Genomic DNA, 22,623 nt, shown 5'->3' with positions numbered 1-22,623 from the left:
GAGAGTGTGGCCCTGCCAGGAGGCACAGATGACGAAGAGCCTGTTAGAGCATCAGTTCCAGAGCCTGCCCTGTGGCCTCCCACAGTCCTCTACTGTTTGGCCAGTGCCCTTGGGCCACTTTATCCCCAGACACCCCAAGGCAGGTTTTTCAGTAAGTAAAGTGAGGAAGGCAGATGCTTTCAGCTGAAAACCAGAAAGAAATCCCGGTCTCGTTGTTTTATTTTGGTTTAAAAATCAAGTTGTGTGGCAATGGAAACTCTTTCCCTGTTGTCCTTTCCTTTCTGCCCATGTTGAGGAAAGTCTGACTTGCTAATTCTGGCTGGGGATTTTCCCTCCCTGGCTGTTTTTCTCTTTTCTCTTTATCAATTGAACAGAGCTGCTCTGCTGTTCAAACTGCCGGAAGGTATCTGGGGTTTTGTGTGTGTGTGTGTGTGTGTGTGTGTGTGGTATGTGTGTGTGTGTGCGCGTGTTTCTTTCATATAATTCTGTGGGTCTTTTCCCAGATATGTATTTTCTCTCAAATTAACTTCTAACTTGTTTGAGTTTCCGCCCATGTGACTTCCAGCGTGAGTTACCAGAAACCACAAGAGCCAGCGAGCGAGCCCCTAAGCGAGCGACATGTCAGTGTGGGGAGCAGTGCCTCTGCACCCTCAAGTGAGGAGGACACCGGGGTCGGAGGTGGCTGCAGGGCAGGCAGAGGGACCTGTGGAGGGTGGTGGGCTGGTGGCCCCAGAGCCGTCAGGAAGGGAGGCCAGCTGGTGACAAGAGAACGCGGAGGCGCGTGGGGCTGCTAGAGCCCGGAAGATTTCAGCCATGCCTCACAGCTCCGACAGCAGCGACTCCAGCTTCAGCCGCTCTCCTCCCCCTGGCAAACAGGTAGGGTCCTCCTTTCTCTCTCTCTCCTCCCTTCTGAATCTCCTGGGGGGCAGAAAGGGAAGGAGAGAGGCAGGCTTCCTTGTCCTGGAGCGAACGAGGGTAAGGGCCTCTGTACTCCGTTAGACCTAAGTCAGGGTATTTGCAAATCAGCCACACATACTGGCAGAGACCCTTATCCTGTCAGACATTGTGCCGAAGCCTGGTTTCCTCTCCATTCCTTGATGGTCCCCCTCACCTCCTCCTCACCTTGGCGCCCACCCCATGAAGCTTTCTAGAAAGCAAAGAGGAACATGAGTGTCAAAAAATTCTGTTCTCTCACACCAAAGAGCCTACCTTTCCCCAAGGGAGAATCGATTCCTAGTGAGAGGAGGAGGATTAAATGGGATTGCTGGCATGCACAACCCAAATCCCAGACATGTAGTCTCCACGAGACAGCCAATAGGGCAAGAGAGAAAAGGGACCTGGGAAAAGTAAAAACAAAACAAAACAACAAACAAACAAAAAGAAGTTGGAGGAACCTGGGCTAACACAGAAGGATCTGCTAGGGCATTGCCTGTTGCTAGCACAGGTTCCTGAGCTAACCTTGCGCTTGCTGAGCCTTGGGCAATACCTCTTTTCTTGTAGCTTCTGAATGGGAGGAAGGAAATAAACCAGGAAGTGGTTCTGGAGACTCCTTGGGGACATTCACTAGTAACTCACCTCAACCCTGGGGAAACCACAAAGATCGAGGTTGGGATCCTAGGAGCATTTGGATCCTGGGCTGTGACTTACAGTCCAAAGTTTTCAGCTTAAGGGTTGCCAGCAAATGTGGCATCCTGCTTGCCTCTCAGCTTCTGGTGCTTTCTCTTCATCACACTCCTTGACATCCCTCTCTATAGGAAGGTCTCCTTTTACTCATCAGTGGCTTAAAATCTTCTACTCCCATCTTTGTGGTTTAACAACTGTATCCAATCCTTAGCAGAGATGCCTAGGAGGACTTTCAAAACGCTACAGCTTAGAGAAAAGAATAGAAACATGTGCTATAGCATCTATCATAAATATCTAGTGAAAGAACAGCAGGGTAGAAGAAACCTGCATGGGAACCTGTAGATAGTCCAGCCCTCTACTCAAGATGGTATTGGGGTATCTCTGACTGTCTGGAAGTCTGAACTCTTCGTAGGAAGGAAATTACTCCTGACTTCCATGGTAACCTGGTACCCCATGCCTTTTAGAGGAAGAGTCCTTCCTTCTAACCCAATGCCCCCCAATCTCGATGGCCTGGAATTATGGGACACATTGGTAAGACACAGGGAGGGGGTGTGGATGTGAGAGGGAGCAGGGCAGGGAGGAGTGCAGAAGGGTTTCACACAGACTCCCACACTCCTCCAGCAGCACCTGTTGGAAACCTCTCTGCCCATGCAAAGGACAGGCTCATTTATAGGGTGTAATCAGAGGAACACCCAAATGTCCTCCCCTTGTCCTCCCAACATCCATCCACTACCTGCCATGGTTGGCAAATCTCCACCATCAAAGTCACCAGGGCCATGGGTGATATAAAGGTTCTGGGCATAATGCAGGGGAGGCAGACCTGCGGTGGGGACCTCAGCCCAGGCAGCAGCAGAAGGCCACCTGCAGGACAGCCTGCGCGGGGTGTGGAGTGGGCATGTCTGGGAATGGCACCACGCTCAGAGGCAGAGGACCTAACTCCCAGGTCACTGTGGGCTCTTGGGCAACCCCGCTGAGCCTCAGTGTCCTCACATAAAGTGGGGATAACAATACCGACTGCGCAGAACTGGGGAATCAAACAAGATCACCTCTGAAAAAGCAGTTGCACAGAGGCTGGTACATTTTAGGTGCTCTGAAAGATTTGAGAGAGAGAGAGAAAAAAAAAGCAGCAAAGCAGCAAGAAGGCTCTGTACCAAAAAAAGCGAGAGGGTAGGAGCGCTGCAGCTTCGAAGAGGAGGAGAGGTGACATAAACACATTCATTGCCTTAACCATTTTTTGCCTAAACACAGCCCCATTGAGGCCTCAAGTTCTCTTGTTCTCTTCCTGTAGCTTTTGGCAAAAAAAAAAAAAGTCACACAACCCGAGGGAGCATAGCAGGGGGTGGGGAAGAAATCTCATTTGGGTGCACAATTTTGGTAAAAAGGGGTGGATGGATGGATGGATGGCGAATGGATGGATGGAGAAATGAGGATATGGATGGATGGATGGATAGCAAACACCGTGAGAGCCTGCTTTAACTGAGAAGAGGGGAGTGAGCTCATCCAATTTTCGTGATCTCTGCTTCCCAGGACTCCTCCGATGATGTGAGAAAAGTTCAGAGAAGGGAAAAAAATCGCATTGCTGCCCAGAAGAGCCGACAGAGGCAAACACAGAAAGCAGACACCCTGCACTTGGTGAGTGGTCAGGCTGTACTTCCTCGCCAGCCCTGGGCTTTGCTCCCCACCGTCCGTGGCCATGGCCTTGGTCCTGCCTGGGTGAGGATGTGTAGGTGGGGAGAGGTCCTGGAGGGTGAGGGCGGAGGGGTTGGATAGGGGCGGAGAGCCTCCCCTCGGAGTCTACTGGGAAGGAATGCGCCTCCGTCCCCTTCTCTTCACTCTGCCCCCTAATACGGTTCTTGTTCTACAGACCCCGACTTCACGGGTTCCTTCCTGTTCCATCTCTTCATCCCATCCTCTAGCAACGCCCCTGTCCTTCCTCCTGAAACGTTCCCCGACCTCAAGGGTCCTAGCGATTCATTTCAATGGTGAACATGCAAATTTGCTGTAAAAACACAATTGGTACCCAAAATGAACAAGCTTGTACTTATTGGAAAAATCAGCGTGGCCAAGCTATTTTAACCTTTCCAAGAATAAATGAGGTTTTAGAAGAAAAACAAAACAAAAAAACACACGCTATCCTCTGAGGGTCCTAGACTGCAGTTTAGCTTTTTAAGGAAGCAGAGAGCAGATTGCAGCAACATGTCTCATTGGATATTTGTATTTTATGTGAAGTGTCTTCAGCATACGTTCCCTTGCAGTCTAACATAGTTTTAAGTCCATAAACATTTGTTGAATTGAAAAAAAGAATGAACAAACACCAAGTCCGTACTTCTCTCTGTTAACTTGCGATTAACAGTCGAAAAGTTAAGTTGTTGGTGGCCCCGCTACTTATGTGTTTTCCAGGATTTCATTATGGCTTAGGATCTCAACACTTTGGTTTCAATTTTTGCCTTAAAAATCTATGATAGCTCACTTTGTCTCTCTCTGAGTCTGATTCAGTATTCTTTGGGGCAAACAAAAATGAAAAAGGAAAATCCTTTTCGTTCAGGTACACAGTATACTGAGATTGGCAAATTCTTTCATGCTTTATACATTTGTAATATTTAAAAAAAAGAAAATGGGGAGATGCTAAAGAGAGCTCAGCAGCTCTGCAGTCAAATGGACAGGGTTCGAATCCTGGCTCTGCTGTTTTCCATCTGTGTGACCAACCTCAGAGATGTTCTTGCTCTTTCTTAGACTCAGTTTCCTTACCTATAACATGCAAAATGACAGTAACTACCTCATAGATACAGTACATATGAAGAGCTTAATGCAGTGCCTGGCATATGGTCAGTACTCAAAAACCTTAAGTGTAGTAATAATATGTTATTAGTATAAGAAGCAAGATAAATAATCACAACTAAGATTGCATCCTTTTTTTTTTTTGTAATCACAGAATCTCAGGGTTGAAAGATTTCTTAAACGCTGACAAGTTCAGAAAACACTTTTGGTGCTTGAGACACTCTAGCCCACCACCAGCAAATGGTTCCCAACGTATGGCTGGCCACTTGTAGAGGTGGAAAACTCCCTCTTTCCTGACATTCTAATCTGCACCCTCTTGACCTGAGCCCCCGGTCTTCATTCAACCCCTTGAGGGCATACCGATGAGGGTGACATTTCTCTTTGGCCTGGTGGGGTTTTCAGCTCTGACTCAGCTGTCTCTCTCTGTAAGAAACATTTAGCTCATCATTGTGCCTCTCTGGTGATGATCTCTGGGGCTTGGGGTCCCAGCCGTGAACTCGGTGGATCGTCACCGCACCCCCAGCCTCCATCTCTGGACTGTTGCCATCTTCCCCAACCTAAACACAAACTCCTTCCTTACCCCGTCTTTCGAGCACTGTAGTGTTGGTCTTTACTTTTTGCCTAGCGAGCGGGTCACCTCAGAGTTTACGAATCAACGAGGGAATTGCAGTAGATGCACCTTAGGTCTCTTGGTAGCCACTTTTGGCAACAACACGTAAACTTGCCGCTATCCTATCAGAGGGTTTGGCTGTGGTCTGAAATGTCCTTTTCCTCTCAGACGATAATCACCCGACTTCCCCGCTGTCCCTTGATCATGTTGGTGATTCAGGTAGAGAATCTTTTGGTTTACCGCCAGTGTTCTTGGGTTGAGTTTGGTTTGTCCTTGACTCCTTTCCATGCTCGGCTTCACAGGCTGGGGCTCTGGGACTATTCTCTGGTCTAGGACGTAGGACATAGCCATAGGACGCATCTCTCTGTTTTAATTCTCCTTTGGTCTCACACAAGCACCCATCATACTTCAACTATTAAAAAAAAAAATTAGGGGGATGCACAGACATCTACAGGGTCTATTAGCAAAGTAAAGCCCTTGATTAAGAAGAAGAAAGACGTATCTGGACCAATTCATTTCTGAAAGCTACCAGTAACTAATAAGTGGATCCAAGATAATCTGCTAAAAAACTATTATAAATTAATACAGCATTAATATGTAAAGTAATAGCTTTCTCATATACTAACCACACCAATCAGAAAATTTAATGGCAGGAAAGATCCTATTTATAATACCAGCCACATCAATAACAACAACAAATGGAAGGAAGGAAGGAAGGATATTCAGAAATAAATTTAACAGAAAATATGCAGGGCCTAATTAAAAAAAAATATTTAAAATTATCCTAAGTGGTTTTTTAAAAGGTTTAAATAAATGGAAAGGTATACCCGATATAAAGACAACAATTTTCCTTAAATTAATCTAAAATTTTTAATATTATTTCAATAAAGAGCCAATAGGATTTTCTGGGACTTGGGGAGAACTAGATTAGCTATTCTAAGTTCCTATGGAAAAAGAAGAATGTGAGAATTGCCAGGAAAATTCTAAAGCAGAAGGGTAACAAGTGAAGATTAGCTAAATAAGATATTAAAATGAATAAAAGTATAGAAATCAAACAATTTAGAAAAGACAGAACACTGGACAGAATAGAATACAGAAATAGATCCAAGTCCTAAGTCAAATTTTAAGGCTCAAATCATATATCAATTCTTAAGACCCAAGAACAAATGCAGAATGACTAGGATGGCCTTTCAAATCATTGAGAAAAAGCTGAATTATTCAGTAAATGGAGTAGGAACAATCTGTTAGCCTTTTGGGGGTGGAGGCTGGATCTTTCATTTCTTACAGTACACAGAGATTAAATGTAAAGATTAAAACTAAAGATATTTGAAAAATCATGAGTATTAAAATTTTTTATCTTAGAAGGAAGAAATCTTTCCAAATAAAATACAAACCCTTAAAAGCGTAAGAGAAAAGGTTGACATACATTATGTGTACATAAAAAGTAGAATTTTCTATACATCCCCAAATACTAATATACAAAATCAAAGTCAACTGACAGAGTGAGAAAAATACCTTCAACACAATGTCCCAAAAAAGGCGTGTTTACTTAATATGTGAGAGCTCTTACAAATAAGAAAATGATTAACAACCCCCCTGCAAATGAACAATGATTACGAATAGGCAATTTACAGAAAGAGAAAAATAGATGGCAAATAGATATGTGAACAGATGCTAGACCTCACTTAGGAAAATGCTAATTAAAGCAACAGTGAGAGACTGTGCCAGATTGGCAAAGATGTAAAATATTGCTAATACGCGATATTGCCAAGGCACCATCATGCACTACCAGTGGGAGTGTAAATCAGTCCAACCCCTTTAGAGGGCAATTTGATCATGTCCATCCAAATTATAAGTGTACATACCCTGTGACTTAGCCATTTTGTTTCTGGGAATCTACTCACAAACATCCACAGATTATACAATTATGCACATGTAGAAATATTCATTGCTACATTGTTTGTTATAGCAAAGAGTGGAAGCAAGTTAAATGCCCATCAGTTAGGACTGGTTTTTTAAAATTATAGTTTAATTATAATTTATAATTTATAAATTACAGTTTCTCTGTTAGAAAGAATGTGTTACATCTGAGTGGTCTAACCTGGAAAGATTATCAAGTTTCCTATTCATAGGCAATGAATATGATGCATAGTTTGCTCCCATTTTTTTAAAAGAAGGTTCCAGAGATTGAACCCAGGACCTTGTACATGGGAAGCAGGCTCTCAGTCTCTGAGCTACATCCACTCACTACTGAGAGTTGATTTTTTCATTTGCTTGTTTGTGTTTATTTAGGAGGTCCTGGGAATTGAACCTCAGACTTCATACATGGTGCTCAACCACTTGAGCTAATTATACTCCCCTCCCATTTGTTTTTAATAAAAGGGAAAATGTAAATACACATGCATAAATGTATAAATACGAATTTTTAGTTAGGATGGCTAAAAATGTTAATGATATTAATTTATCATATTTATAATGATATTTAGGACTGGAGGTCTATAGCAGGACAGAGATACTTCGCTTTGCTTTTTGTGGGTTTTTTTAACTTTTTTTTTTGTTGTTGTTGAGGTATTGGGGTCAGGGATTGAACCCAGGACCTCTTATGTGGGAAGCCGACACTCAATCACTGAACCACATCAGCTCCCTACCTTTTTATGCAGTCTGGACTTTCTTATATGCTCCCATTTTGATAATATAGATATTTAAGTTCCCAACATTCATCTTTTACTACACATGCATTAGGATGATTTCTACCCTTGTGACCTTTTATCCCTTGGCGTCCTACATAAATATCTTAGTTCTTGGGGAGAACCGGCTGTCTTTGGGATCTGAGTGATCCTAGGGCCCTCAGGATGGGGTGAGCCACTGTAAGGGAAGGCAAAATGTTTCATTCTGTGCGACAAAACCTGGCTGATTGTAGTGGCTCTCTGGAGCCTTGCAGCAGGGTGGATTTTGAGTCAGTTCCAGGGTCAGTGGGAAAGAGTATCGAGATCAGTTGCGAAGCTTTATTCACGAGAAAGCTCAAAGTGGAGGGGATGGGGCGGAGGCGGGGAGGTGGAGGAGGTGAGGGCAGCGATGTTAGCTCAAGCTGTGCTTTTGGCAAGGCAGATCTGACCTCCAGGAAAGAACCGGAAGTGAGTTAGAGTAACAGGGCCAAATTCGAGAGCTGGGAATTTGGGTATTCCCTTAGATGGGGGTGGGAGATCCCGAGTGCCTACTTAGGGATGGCACCAGGTCTTCTGTTTTTCTAAGAGATTTACAGGTTCCAGAGTGTATGTTCAACATTCCACATAACAGGCATACATGTAAGTTATGCGTGAAACAAAGCCTTGAGCTAATGCTACGAAAAACTAGGTATTTAAAATAGAAAGAAAACTGAGTAATAGAGGAAGAGAAGTTCAGCAAAGGTGCTAGCCTTGTGGGCCCCCCTTAAAACGGCACTGCTGTTCTTGGCCATCCGGCAAGGCCTGGGGGAGAAGCCTGCTTAGGGTCTTTTTACGCTCCCGGAGTTCTTTTCCTCTCTCTGGGAGACCTAGTTAAACCATGCAGTACAGTTTATTGGCAAAGAGAAATCATAGGTTTTTTAAAAAAAAAGGATTGCCCAAAAGAGTTTGAGTGTAAGGTAAGTGGAATCGCCAGAGGAATAGGTACATCTGTTATACCCCTAGTGCTATGAATTCCTTTAAAAAAAAATCAAAAGGGCACATGACTGTATCCCAGGTCCTGTGTTAAGTGCTCCACATGCAGCATCTGCACAATAACCTATTTTTAAAAACCTTGTAGTGGGTTAAATAACATGTCCCCTGTCACAGTTACAAGCTATCTAACTTCTGAACCCGTTTTCCTAACCACTGGACTGGACCGATACTGCTTCTTTCCTTGGACTCCCTGAGGGTGAACCCATCTTCCCTAGATCATACCCTGCTTGAATCTCTTCCTGAATTTAGTTTTCTGCTCTCTAAGCAATACCCTTCAAAATTCACACTTTCACTCCATCATTAGGCCCGTTCAAGAAAGTAGTCTCTGTGCAATGTATCAAGGATGTCAGTTGAAACCACTTTTCTAGAAGGCTGTAAAGCAATAATTATGAACGGTTTACCTGAGGATGCCCTTTGACCCAGAAATTCCACTTATGAGTGTTTGGGGGGAAAGGGATCCACCAGGTTGTTCAAGGTATTATTATCTGTAAGCAGCAAACACTTTTATCAGTGCTATTAAATTGGACAGGTATCCAGCAATAAGAGGGTAAGCATGTTATGATACAGTTATATAATAGAATTTTATGCTGGCATTAAAAATAACCATGTAGCTCTGTATTAATCAACATGGAAAGATACAGATGACATAATGCTGAGTGAAAAAAATTACAGAGAGTCTGAATAATTTACTAATATAAAACATGCGCACTCTTTCATAGATAAAGAGATGTCTGGAAGGATGTTCACCAAAATACTAATGGGAGTTATTTCTGAGTGGTTGAGTTTTGGGGTAGTTTACTTTATTCATCATACTTTTCAGTACTTTTTAAAAAAATGATGATGAGTGTGTATCATTTTAAAATCAGAATAAAAAATTATACTATTTTCATTTAGGGCGAAAAACATTTCAAGATGATTCACCTCCCCTAACTGCTTGTCCTACTGATGATAGGTATTTAAAATAGGTGTTTAAAATAGGAAGAAAACTGAGTAATAGAGGAAGAGAAGCTCAACAAAGGTGCTAGCCTCGTGGGCCCTCCTTAGAACGGCACTGTTGTTCTTGGTCACCCAGCAAAGCCACTGATGGTAGGTCTAGAACGGTTAAGTCTTGACCTTATAAAGATGTCTGTCTGAAAAGGATTACAAGTCCCAGGTCAGGAGCTGATGGTTGCCCATTTAGCAAACATCTTCACGAAGTTGTCCTCAGCAGCAACCAGACTTCTTTCTCTTGAGAGGAATTGGGAGAGTCCCACCAAAGAGGCCCTGTTCAAACTGCTCGGGACTTTTCTTTTCTTTGTCTCCTCTGTAGGACTCAGTCTGGTCTCTTGCTTTCTAGTGGGCATGGGCTGGGCCTACAGAACAAGGTCCCTTCAAGGTGTGGGAGACTCTGTAGAGGGTCCTGTCATGGGTTTCCCATTGTGGCTGATGGAGAGGGCTTCAGTAGTTATGGTCCTACCGCATTGTTTATAGAATCATGGAATTAAGAGGAAACTCAGAGACCTTCTAGGCTTGTCGTTTGACCACGCAGGACATTGATGCCTTTCTCAAGGCCACCCAAAGACCCAAGCCTCTTGCCTTCCCACCAGTCTGCTTTGTTTTGTACCCATTTGCTTAACAGAGCTTTGCTATGCAGGTGGTATTGCTAACACTTGCCCTTTTGCAAAGACGAAATCCAGAATGAGCCACTGACTGGGACACCCAATCAAGCTAGACAGTCTTCATCTCTAGCAACCTGAGCAGACAGCAAGAGACTAGAAAGAGTCCAAGGTTAATGGGGCTCAAGTTTAAATGTTCCTTTATCTAAAAGATTTAAATAGTTTTAACCTAAAACTTAAACAGCCAGTGACAGATTGGGGGCAATAAATGCTTCAAATTAAATACATGTAGATTTAATATTTATGCTCTAAAAATCATCTCTAAGAAAAATATTAAGATTCCAATAGATAAGTGGGCAGAGGCTATGAAAAGAAAGCTTATATAACCTTTTTCTTACCCAAGTGAAAATAACCTCATTTTCTAATCTGATTGTGAAAACTATACAAACTAAGGGAGAGTTTCTGAATCTCAGCACTATTGCTATTTGCGGCCAGATAATTCTTTTTTGTGAGGCTGTCCTGTGCTTTGTAAAATATTAAACAACATCCTTGGCCTCTACCCATTTTCCATCCCTGGCACTACCCATTCCCCACCCACCCCCCAGACTTGCCGAATGTCTGCTAGATGGGCAGGGCTGGGGGGATAAAATTAATCCCCGGTTGAGAAACACAGCATTAAGGTGATGGATACATAGAAAGTTGTTCTTCCTCCTTAGTAAATTATAACTGATAACATTAAAATGATCTTAACAAAACTTCATAAAGCTACTTGGCAAAAATACATTATTTAAAGCTATAACACCTACATGCTGGTGAAGTTTAGTATCTTTAGCACAACTGGTGATGTTATAAACCTATACAACCCTTAGTTATTGCTATAAAATCAGACTGGAAGGCTGATTGTATCCTTTGCCCCAGTAATCTCCCTCCCAGGAATTTCTTCTAGCAAGTAACAGAACAACAACAACAAAAACAATATAGATCAAGATGTTCATTGCAGCATTTTTTTTTTAAGATTTATTTTATGTATTTTATTTCTCCCCATGCCCTTGTTGTTAGCATTTGCTGTGTCTGTTTGCTGTGCTGGTGTTCCTTTCTTTTTAGGAGGCACCAGGAACCAAATCAGGGACCTCCCATGTGGGAGGAAGGAGCCTAATCGCTTGAGCCACCTCCTCTCCCTGCTTTGTTGCGTCTCTTATTATGTTTTTGTCCTTGTGTCTCTTGTTGCGTCATTTTGTTGCATCAGCTTGCTGCTGCAGCCCACCGCGTCAGCTCACTCTCTTGCTGGTCTTCTTTAGGCGGCATGGGAAACTGAACCTGGGACCTCCCATGTGGTAGGTGGGAGTTCGATTGCTTAAGCCACATCCGCTTCCCAATAGCAGCATTATTTTTTAACAGCCAACTGTCCAATATTAAATGTCCAATATCGAAAGTAAATTGTAGATCATCAATTTGGGGATTTAGTCATTAAAAATAATTATGGTGACCATGTAGATGTAACAAAGTTATGAAAGAAAGCAAAATATATATTGTGTATGCGCTGTGATTGAGATTTTATAAAACTAAGTATGTGTGTTTGTTAACAAGGACAAGACAGACTTATGTACAAAAGAAAGGTTGTGTTAGGGGACTAGGATCTTGGGTGTTTTTAATTTTTAAAAATATCTTTAATGTAGTTATACTTCTTTAATTTAGAAAAACTGAAGAAAATAAAGAATTGAGTACTCTAAGGGAAATGGAGGACAAAGACAGAAAAGATACCATTCAGCTATAATTTGGGGGTAAGGTTTGGGTAGGGTGATCTTATAATTTTTCCTACAAATGAGAAGACTTTTGAGAGTGAAAGGGAGCATCTATTAAAAATTACACCAGGGCAACAGGTGTGGTCTGGGACTGTCCCAGTAACTGGGATTTTCTGGTTACCCTAGATGTAGGGGGCCCAAGGTGGGTGACCTGGAGCTCTCATGAAAATTCAAGCATAGTGATAAAATTCAAAGCCAAGCAGAGAGAGCCAAAAAGAAATTTCCTGCACCTGAGGTCCCCGTAACTAAACTATTTTCTGGGTACTCAGTATTTAATAATGTGCAGAAATGATCAGTCCCTCAAAAGTATTTTTTTTGGCCTCCTACCTGCCAGGTACTGTTAGTTCTAGGCACTGGGACTGTAGCAGTGGACGAGACAGGCCAAGTCCCTGATTTCATGGATCGCGTGTTCAATTAGTAGTCGGATTGGAAAATAAGACAAAGAAATGAACACTCTAATTTCACAGAGTTGAGAGTGCTACAAAGAAAATGGAATGGTATAATGTGGAGAGCGACTAAGGACAAGGACGAGGACAGTGGTCAGGGAAGGTCTTTCTGAGGCCCAGACATCTGTGCTCAAACATGAATCAAGGAGGAGCCTGGGAAGCTCTGGGGAAGGGGATTCGCAGCAGAGCCTTGAGGCTGGACCGAGTGTGGCCAATCAAGGGTCAGAAAGGCCCCTGGTGGGGCTGGAACTGGTGAGGGGTGAGGAGGAGCTCACCGATTTAGGCCATTGGGCTGTAGGGGGAGCAGGACCCAGAGTGGGGGCAATGAAATGAATTCAAATCCTGGCTAGGCGACTTATCTGAACCTACATTTTTTGAGCTGTAAAATGGGAAACAATAGCACTGTACTGGGTTGTTTGAAAGTTTTAAATGAGAGAGCAATTCTAAGAACCAAAGCAATATGGTATTTTTTAAATGTATTTTGCATTGGAGTGAGGGTTAGACAGGCTCATTTGTTTAATACAGAGATCCTAGCCCTTTCCTATAAGTCAGTCAGAGGAGGTGATCAGATTTATTATCATGTATGAAAACACATGCCCTTCTTTCCAGCTGTTTATAAAAATTTAAGAACATAGACTACTTTCCTGGCTTGGCCTTTTACCAAAGCTGGTCACATTTCCTTCATTTGGTGTGAACAGGAAAGGTCAAGCCTGAGCCAGTGGAATTGCATGCAGAGTTCTTGTTAGAGCCTTGTAATTCTGTACTCCCATCCCACAGCTTCAGTTTGGGGAGCAAAAGTGTTGTTAGGCAGGGGTTTGACCTGGGCCTTTAAAAAAAATAATTCCTTGTAGAGTGGTACATGGGAATGCTGTACTATCTGCATGATTTTTCTGTAAACCTACAACTGCTTTAATGAAACCATTTTTAAAATAATGAACAAATATATCCCTTAGAGTCAGATGTTTCATAAACATCACGGATTTACTAAGTAGACTCTTTCTTCATACCTAGGAATCAGGTTTTGGTAAATTATTACAAATTCCAAGTTGGCAATCAAGCCACCTGATTTTACTGGACACCTCTGTGGGCCAGGCACTGTCCTGAGCCCTGAGGACACAGCTGTGAAGACACTCACAGTCCCTGCCCTCCTGGAGCCATGTCAGGGGTGGCTAAGTTGATAGTTACAATGAGATGCTAATAGGTCTCCTACCTCTTGCCTTTCCATCATAAGAATGAACTGTGCTGAGCTATTTGATATTGCTCTCACTAACTATAATTGTAAGGAACTTTACCTTACATGGACATTTGCTTGTAGAAATGTTCTCCCATCTTTTAAAAAAATGTATTCCTTCTTTAATAGCAGAGGAATGAGTTACGAATAGGGTTCTCAATATGGCTGCACCCTGGGCTCACCTGGGAAGTATTTTAAAACCCTTGATGAGTCCCACCCCAAAACATTTAAATTTGGAATTTTGGGGGTGAAGTCCAGGAGCCAAGACATTTTAAAACTCTTCAGGTGAGTCCCCTGTGCAGCCAGGGTTGAGAACCAGTGAGCCTTCAAACTTGAAACTAGCAGATGTATGTGGAAACATATTTGGAGTGAACTGGGGGCCCTTATATGTGGGATAGGCCCGGACACTCTCTCAAGGCCAATTGGCTTTAAAAAAAATAAAAAGCAGTTCAAACTTTTACGTTGGTGGCATTATTACTTGTTTTAGTGTGCTAGTGATAACCTGTCTAACTTGAGGTATCGGTCAGGATTGCATTCAGCTATTAGTAATTTTAAAACCATCAAAAGGAGGCTTCAACAAGTAACGGTTAATTTTTGTCACATACCAAGAAGTTTAGCAGTGGATAGACCAAGGCTAGTGCAAAGATGTCATCAAAGAACCAGGTTCCTTCTCTCTTTCTGTGCAGACTTCTAGGCTGCAGGATGGTTGTGGAAACTCCAGGCATCAATTTGTGTTGAGAGAGGGTAGTCTTTATCCTTGAGAGGCTTTGCCATTTTAGCTGGGACCAGGAAGCCCCGCCTCACACTTCTGCTCACAACTCATTTGTCCGATATCTGTCACATGGCCACACCTAGCTGCAAGGGAAGCTAGGCATTTGAATGCATCTCTTCCCAGTCTGTCTAGAGAAAGGCAGGAAGAAAGCATGTGGAAGGGATGCCGAGTGCACCAACCTTTAGGGTCTCTCACATGTGAGTTCAATAAAAATCATAATCCTGAAAGCCAGGGAAGAGATGACAATTTCTGACCCCTAAAATCCAGACAGGGCGTGACTGAGATGGCTGAACATCAGTCGATGATGAACACACTATGGTCCCAGAGCTTCAGTGAAAGTAAAGATTTCTTCAGAATCAGATGTGCTTATTTATTCATTGCAAAGATCTGTGGTTTGGTGATTTCTCTCCTTGGAGGCTGAGGAACAGGCATTGGGGCTAATGGTTCTGGGAATGGTGGAAGAGAGAGGCATAGATCACATCCTGGTGTGGTAAGTATTCTACCTTTCAGACCACATGCTCTTCCAGGAATGGCAGGCTCCGCCTCCAGTCTGTGTTTGGTGGGTAGGGTTGGTAACTGCTGGAGACTGAACGTAAATCTAGGTATGAGGGATAAGCTCTGCATGCCACTCTCTTATTTAAGTGTGGGAGGGAAATAAATGGTCACAATAAATGACTGTGCGTTCTGTTGAAGATGAAACGCAACGGGAAATATTTTTACCCTGCTGGGAACTGAGATTAGAAAATTCAAGGAGAAGGACAAGGCACTAAACGCAAGTTGGTGAGAAGACCAAGCTCTGGTCAGAATGACTGGAGAATCCCTGCCAGAGCCTCCAGCCGAGTCCAGCTGGGAAATGCCAGCCCTTCCTAGGCCTTGCTCCCAACTGGTCGCTTGGGGTAAGGGAACTGCCTGGGGATTCCCCACCGTTCAAGAACTCCTTGAGTAACCTCCTCCTTGGCCCCTCCAGGAGGGGATTTCCCCGAATGTTCCCACACCCCCATGGAGCCTCCTCCTTAGCCACCCCCAAGCTTCTTGTGGTTCATGGTAGGGGTGGCATCAGGTGACCCCACAGGTGAGGGTGAATTATGAAAATTAGTGTCTAAATTTGCTTGAGGTGGGAAAAGAGGGAAGATGAAATTGGAAAGCCAGCAAGCCTGAGGCTTATAATAAATCATAAGGTTTAACAGACCTCAAACGTAAGTGAGGATGGTGGACACAGATACTGAAGCTAGACTGCCTCATGTCAAAGACTGGTGCTACCACTTACAAGCTGTGTGAACTTCAGCAAATTATTGAACTTCTCTGTACCTTAGTTTCCTCTTCTGTAAAAAGGGGATAATAGTATCTACAACACAGGGCTGTTGTGAAGATTAAATAAAAAGATATTCACAATACTTAAAAGTACAAGTAAGTGTTCAATAAATATTAGTTATTAAGTTAAACTAGGCTTTTATCTTTAGAATTTGGTTTCTGCTCATCTTTCTCATATAAATTGAGTCTACTCCCCGAACACACACATGCACCTTCCCTACAGGTGAGAGTTAGAGACCCTAGTTTGCTAATATACTCAGGCAGTCAATTTGAAACCTGAATTACTCTGAGAGTTGGAGAGGACTTGAGGATCTTTTAATCCTGTGGTTTGTAATATGAGCTCACATTAGAATTCCCCAGAAATTCCTTAACACCCCTTTGCCCAGGCCATACTCCGGCCAATTTAGTCTGAATCTGTGAGGTGGGACCCAGGCATCTGGACTGTTGATGCTTTCTAGGGCATTCCCGTTTCTGGTCAAGGTTTAGAATCCTTGTCTTGGTCCAGCCTTCCTGTTTTAAGGTGAGGCAACTGGGGCTCAGAGAGAGAGAGTGACACACTGAGGGTCACCCAGCCAGGACAGGACCAGGACACCGGGCCCCAGTTATTGCTGACAGCACCCGCCTCCTGTCTGGCCTCGAGTTCGCCTCTTTCAGCTAGCCGGACAGGTGAGTGCCTCCCACTCAGCTCAGGAGGCAGATGGCCCATCAGCTATGAGATGGGGATGACTGAGAAGGACTAGGGTTCCTGGGTTGAGTCTGAAGACCGGGTTTTCTCTTGAGAGACAACCAGACACCCGAGATCTTAGTGATCTCTGGAGACCTTGGGCCCCTCAGTGACAGTCTCTGGGGGAAGCAGCCAGATATGATAGAAGGAGCACAGGACTGAGGGTGGGAAGACCTCGACCCAAGGCCTGCTCTGCCCCTGCCTGGCCGTGGGGCTTTGGATCGATCACTCAGAGGTTCTGGACCTCTGAGAAAGCAAATCTCTTGAGGTGATTTCTACATCCCTTTCTCCCAGCAGTAGCTGCCACCAGCATATGTTCATTGGGGAGGTGGGGGGAGAGGGTCTGTAGGTTTATCTCAAGGCCTCAGTTGGCCTCATCTCTCATAAGGATGGTGGTAACACCTGCCTTTCAGGTGCACCCCAGAGTGTTCTTACGAGGAGCCTTGTAAGACGTGGACCCCAAAAGCAGAAAGCAGGGTACACGGATGCTCAAATGCAGGCTCAGCCCCCTTCCCTCAGTACCAGCTGAAGACATGCAAGCTAGAAGCTGAAATTTCCTTCCCAAGCCTTCCTTGCCTCTTCCGCCTCACTGGGCTGTAAGTCTCCAGCCTCTGTCGGGAGGTCAGGAGTGACCTTTGTACCTCTGGATCAACAGCTGCTCCCCCGGTGGCTATGCCAGTTGTCCCTCCAACAGCTGTGGGAACGGCTTTCCAGGGCACGGCGGTCTGAGGAGGGTCAGAAGTAGACTGAGCAAGGGTCGGTGGGGATGCGGAGGAAAGAGGCCCCAGGTCAGCCACTTCCTCCCACAAGGGAAGTCAAACCCTTTCTCTCGTCAATGCGTGGCTAGCTGCACGGCCTCCGGGCTGGCAGCGCTGGTTTCTCTGGGGCGCAAGCCCTCTTGCCTCCCAAGGTAAAGACACGTTTTCTGTCACAGGTGGTTTTCTGGGTAAAGGCGGCAGCGGTTACCGAACCCTTCCTAAAGCTCTGGGATCTGCTGGGCGGGAAGGGGAGGGGGGAGGTGAGAAAGCTGCAGGGAGACCAGCAGCTACCTTTGAGCCCCAGGAGGAAGGAAGGATCTGCTGTCACTTCCCGAAAGCTGGGCCTGCCCCTAGGCGGGGAGAAGGTCAGAGCGGTCCCTGCGGCCCGCCTACCCCAGCCCCTCCCTTCAGCCGCGGGGTTTGCCCGGGCTTTTCGCAGTACAGAGTTTACAGTAAATGTTGCCACGGGTGGAAACTCTCAGAGGGGGTGAGGAAAAGGCTAGAGGAAGGGGAGAGGACTCCTGGCCTTCAGTTCCCGTCTTACCAACAACCCCCCAGTCTCATCCTGTTGCTGTATCTTGCCTTTCGGTAAAGAGGGGATGCCCTCCTCTATCAGGGATGTGCCAGGAAACCCAGGAAACAGTCGGTGGTAAAATGAATGGGCGGCCAGGGCCTCTGACTCCACCATCACCATCCTGGCTGGGGCTCATGGTATCAGCTCATTTGTACTGATGGAGGCACATTTTCTGGCTCAGAGCCACACGCAGGAAATGCCCAACTGAGGCTAACGATGCTCATATCTGTCTTTCACAAAGAGATGGAGGCTGGCTTGATGAGTTAGGCCACCGGCGTAAGCTGCTCCATCACTTAATAAAGGACACACACACCCCCTATCCCTGCCCTGGGTGCATGGGTTTGAGCAATTGGCACTGTAACTGACAAATCGCATTAGCCTGTAGCTCATTCTCCTGAAGGATTATTTGGAGTTAATTACAAATGTTGAGTTAACTTACATCCTCTCACTGCCTACCATATTTTTGGGCTGATTTCTAGTGCCAGCATTTGATATCATAAGTCAACCAACAAACATTTGAGTTCATAATATGTTCCAGGCATTGCACCCTTAACAAATGAGGCAGTTAAGTAAGGGCTGGAATAGTGAAAACAAATTTAATATCATTTTTATCTGGTGTTTTCAAACTTGTGTGATTATTAGAATGACCTGGGGCACTTGTTAAAAATTCAGACTCCCAGACTTGACCCCCAATTCCAAATCCACTGAATTCCAATCTCTAGGGGAAGGGCCTGAAGCTGTATTTTTTAACAAGCCCTCAGATTAATTCTAATGATATGGCAAGTTTGGGAAATCTGATCTAAACTAAATAGAATTAGAAAAATAAGACCTAGTCTCCAATCGTTAGGTTGCTTTTTGAACTGAAATGTAATTTATTTGCAATTTCAGAGTCATTTGTCCCTCCTCTATAGGTATCAATGATTAACAAAGGTCTGATTAATTGAATCGAGGAATGTGAAACTTAAAATCACATTGGAGGGGAGCAGATGTAGCTCAGGTGGTTGGGCCTCCTGCTTCCCACATGGGAGGTCCTAGGTTCGGTTCCTAGTGCTTCTTGAAAACAAAAAAACAAACAACAAGCAAACAGACCAAAAAAGCCAACTCAGGGGAGCTGGTGTGGCTCAGTGGTTGAGCGCCAATTTCCCACATAGGATGTCCCAGGTTCAGTCCCTGGCCCAGTATCTAAAAAAAAAAAAAAAAAAATCACATTGGAATGCCCTTCCCCTGGCTTTCTGATGGTGAAATTGTTTTTCAGTAAAAGGTAGTTATCAGAGTATAATCGTTGATGAGTTAATGATGTGATCAGTAACCAGTGCTCCTTGCAGTGAGTTTTTCCAATTAGCATGTCTCTGATGGTTCCCCCAAGCCAGAGAAGAAAGGTATTTCTGAAAAATGAAAGCGCACCTTGGGTACCACGTAGGGGACTGTAAATAGGCCCTTGGGTAAGCAAAATGGAGCAGAATAGAACACTGCAGAGGATTACTATTTTTTATTTTGCTTTTTATTTTGAAATAGTTTCAAACCTGCAAGATTGCAAAAATAATACAAAACCCATAGGGAGAACTCCAATATATCCCAAACCCAGATGCTCAGATCCACCACCTTTTAGCATTTTGCCACATATGCTTTATCATTCTCTCTATCCATCCACGCAGCCATCCCTCTATCTGTCCATTGTCCACTGATTTACCTATTTTCTAAACATTTGAGGGTAGACTGTATACATGAGGCTTTTGAACACTTAATACCTTGATGTACATTTTCTAAGAACAAGGATATTCACTTATGTAACCAAAACTATGATGGACCATTTAATATTTATAAAGGCTCTACATGTTCTTGAATCTGGGTGAGGGAAACCGTTAACCATAGACTCCTTTCGCAAGATTAAACACAAATACTAGTAACATATGGCAAACACATGGTATAACATAGAATAGAAAGGAGTGAAATTAGCATAAGTTGTTCTAACAAATGGCTTCCCATTTTTCCTGGCCCTGGCCTGCCAACCAGTTTCCCCTGACATACTCGTGCCACTCCCATCTCACGTACTCACTCAGAGACCCAGGCTCACAAAGGAGCACACACACTCAAATTCACACAGGCATTCACACATACATTCGGTTCAACCATGTGAAATTGCCATTGCACAAGCCAACACAAATATCAGCAATTTCAAACGGTTCAGCCTAATATCTATGCATGCACATGCACACACACGTGCTTGTACAGTTGCACCCATGCCTGCACACACATTTATATGCACATAGGCATGTACCTGTGCAGGCAATTTTTCCCATTGCTTTTCTCCATGGCTGTGCTAGTGAAAACTTAACTCAGGCTTACCCCTGCTCCCTTCCCCTGGCTGCCTTCCCTGACATTAATCTCCACCCCTCCCCCTCACAGGAAAGCGAAGACCTGGAGAAACAGAACGCAGCTCTGCGCAAGGAGATCAAGCAGCTCACAGAGGAGATGAAGTACTTCACGTCGGTGCTGAGCAGCCACGAGCCCCTGTGCTCGGTGCTGGCCACCAGCACGCCCTCGCCCCCTGAGGTGGTATACAGCACCCACGCCTTCCACCAGCCTCACGTCAGCTCCCCGCGCTTTCAGCCCTGAGCCTCCCAGAGGAGGGGGAGAGCAGAGCCCCCAGCACCAGCTGGCCTCAGGACGGGCCTCAGAAGGGACACACAGACTGTGGCCAGGTGGCCCTCGTCCCTCGGAGCCCTCCCTCCATCTGGAGACCCAGAGGGGGAGGCTGGACAAGGCTGAACACAAGGACTATAGAGGCTGGAGATGAGGCCTTCCCAGCCGCGTGGCAGCCGGCCCAGGGCCGCTGGACCCCCACGGGGGTGGGAGCCCAAGCATGGCATCCAAGTTCTCTGGTACACAGGGAGGAGGGCAGGGAAGGATTATTTTTCTAAATAAATGTTTGAAAAGAAGCCAAGCCAGCAGGACATTTTCCCTCTTTTGCACTGTCTCATGAAACCCTAAATTACTGTGGTGTTGATACCATCTTCGGTTCTTGGTCATCAGGACCCTTGAAGAACTGTCTAGACTCTGCTAATGCCTCTTCTTTTCCACGGTTTGTTAATCTACTTGAGGAAATGGGGTTTTTCTCCTCTCACATCTTTAATTCTCCCTCTAGACGTTTTATTTTCCTCCCCAAATGACTTCCCCACACACTCCCACCTGGCATTCCTCATTGCCTCAGGCTTTCTGGATCGTAGGCAGGTGTTCTCTAGACAGGGAGAAGGACCGGCGTAAGCTGTCACGCGGTGAAATGTAAGTCAGGTCGCTACTCTCCTCTCCACTCCTACAGCCACACATCGCCAGCGACCTGGCTCCCTCCAGACAGCTGGCCCTCGACCATGCCGGGTGCGGGACAGAGTGGGCTGTAACACGACGCCGACGCCTCGCCTTGAGGGCAGCGCTCTCCAGGGGCCACAGGCAGCGTACATATTTCCGTGGGGACTTTCCTGCCAGTGGGCCGACGTGTTCCCCTCAAGTCTCGACCTCCCTTGAGAAGCAGTGACAAGGCACACACCACTTTGCCTGTCACGGGGAGGCTCCACAGGCTGCCATTTTGAGCCCAGATTGAGGGCAGCAGTGGTCAAGGGAGCATCTTCTGGGCTTCATGTTCCTCAGTTTGGGCCGAACCTGAAACCAGGGTGCTCCAGCTCCGCTGGCTCTAACATCCACCTGTTCCTCAGAGATCTCTGGACTGAGCACTTGCTGGTCTGTGTGCCTCAGCTGCCTTACCCCACTGCTGCCAGAGAGTGATTGCAGCTGTCTGCCCAGAGGCCATGGCAGGGCTGGGCCAGCTGGGGACAGGAGCAACGGGGATTGCCTGGGGAGGCTCCCGATTCAGCCCCATCAGCAGCCACCCTCAGTCCATCCCTTTGTCCTTCAGAGGCACAGCCACTGCCCTCTGCCTCTCTGCTGGCTGCCATCTTGAAATGTGGTGCCCATGGGGGAAAGGAGGGTCCGGCCAGTTTCTCTGTATTGGCGCCACCTGCTCCACCTGCCAGCCAACAACTCCGGTTGGTTTGAGAGTCTGGACGTCCCCTCACCCATGTCTCCCTACCCTTCTGGCATTATGCCAGTGTTGGAGCTATCATAATTATTCTGAAAAATCCATGTCCCAGCATGTGATCACCTGACCTCCTTGGGGCCTGTTAGAGGAGTCCAAGCCAAGAGCCTCTGAAGGCACATTACAACCATGGGGCCCCTCCCCACTGCACCTGCTGCTTGTGGATGCCCGGGTATGGGAACTAGGCAGAGCCTGTTGGAGACTGAGCTCAGGGCACCTTCCCCCCAAACCAATACAGAAACCGGCATTTTAACCTTTGGTCTCTGTTTCAGTTTCCCAGCTGCTAAAACAAATACCATACAATGGATTGGCTTAAACAATCCATGGATTTGTTTAACAATCCATGTTATTGACCCATGGATTGTGAGGCTAGGAGAAGGACAAAACTGAAGCCTCAGGAAGGTGATGATTTCTTCCTGGAAACTGGCATCCTGGAGCTGCTGGCTGCTGGTGATCCTTGGTCCTTCGGCTTTTCTGTCACATGGCAATGCACGTGGTGGCATATCCTTTCTCTTCCAGGTGCTTGGCTGCTCCCCATGGCTTCTCCTCTCTGTGCCTAATTTCCTTTTCTTATAAAGACTTCAGCCATAATGATAAAGGCCCATCCTCAT

The 22,623-nt window shown here is 45.4% G+C and overlaps 1 protein-coding gene across 1 annotated transcript; it reads left to right on the top strand.

The window, feature by feature from the left end:
- The first annotated feature begins 497 nt into the window (after window positions 1-497).
- Window positions 498-20,866, top strand: BATF (basic leucine zipper ATF-like transcription factor). The gene is made up of 3 exons (XM_004455183.4): window positions 498-876; window positions 3,151-3,255; window positions 20,329-20,866. Exons 1-3 carry the CDS (start codon window positions 814-816, stop codon window positions 20,536-20,538), a joined length of 378 nt encoding a protein of 125 aa, XP_004455240.1. The 5' UTR covers window positions 498-813; the 3' UTR covers window positions 20,539-20,866.
- The last annotated feature ends 1,757 nt before the right edge of the window (window positions 20,867-22,623 follow it).

This window comes from Dasypus novemcinctus, chromosome 3, assembly GCF_030445035.2.
Source record: "Dasypus novemcinctus isolate mDasNov1 chromosome 3, mDasNov1.1.hap2, whole genome shotgun sequence".
NCBI classification, from domain to species: Eukaryota; Metazoa; Chordata; class Mammalia; order Cingulata; family Dasypodidae; genus Dasypus; species Dasypus novemcinctus.
The sequence above is the reverse complement of the archived record's forward strand: the minus strand, read 5'-3'. Positions and strand labels throughout refer to the sequence as shown.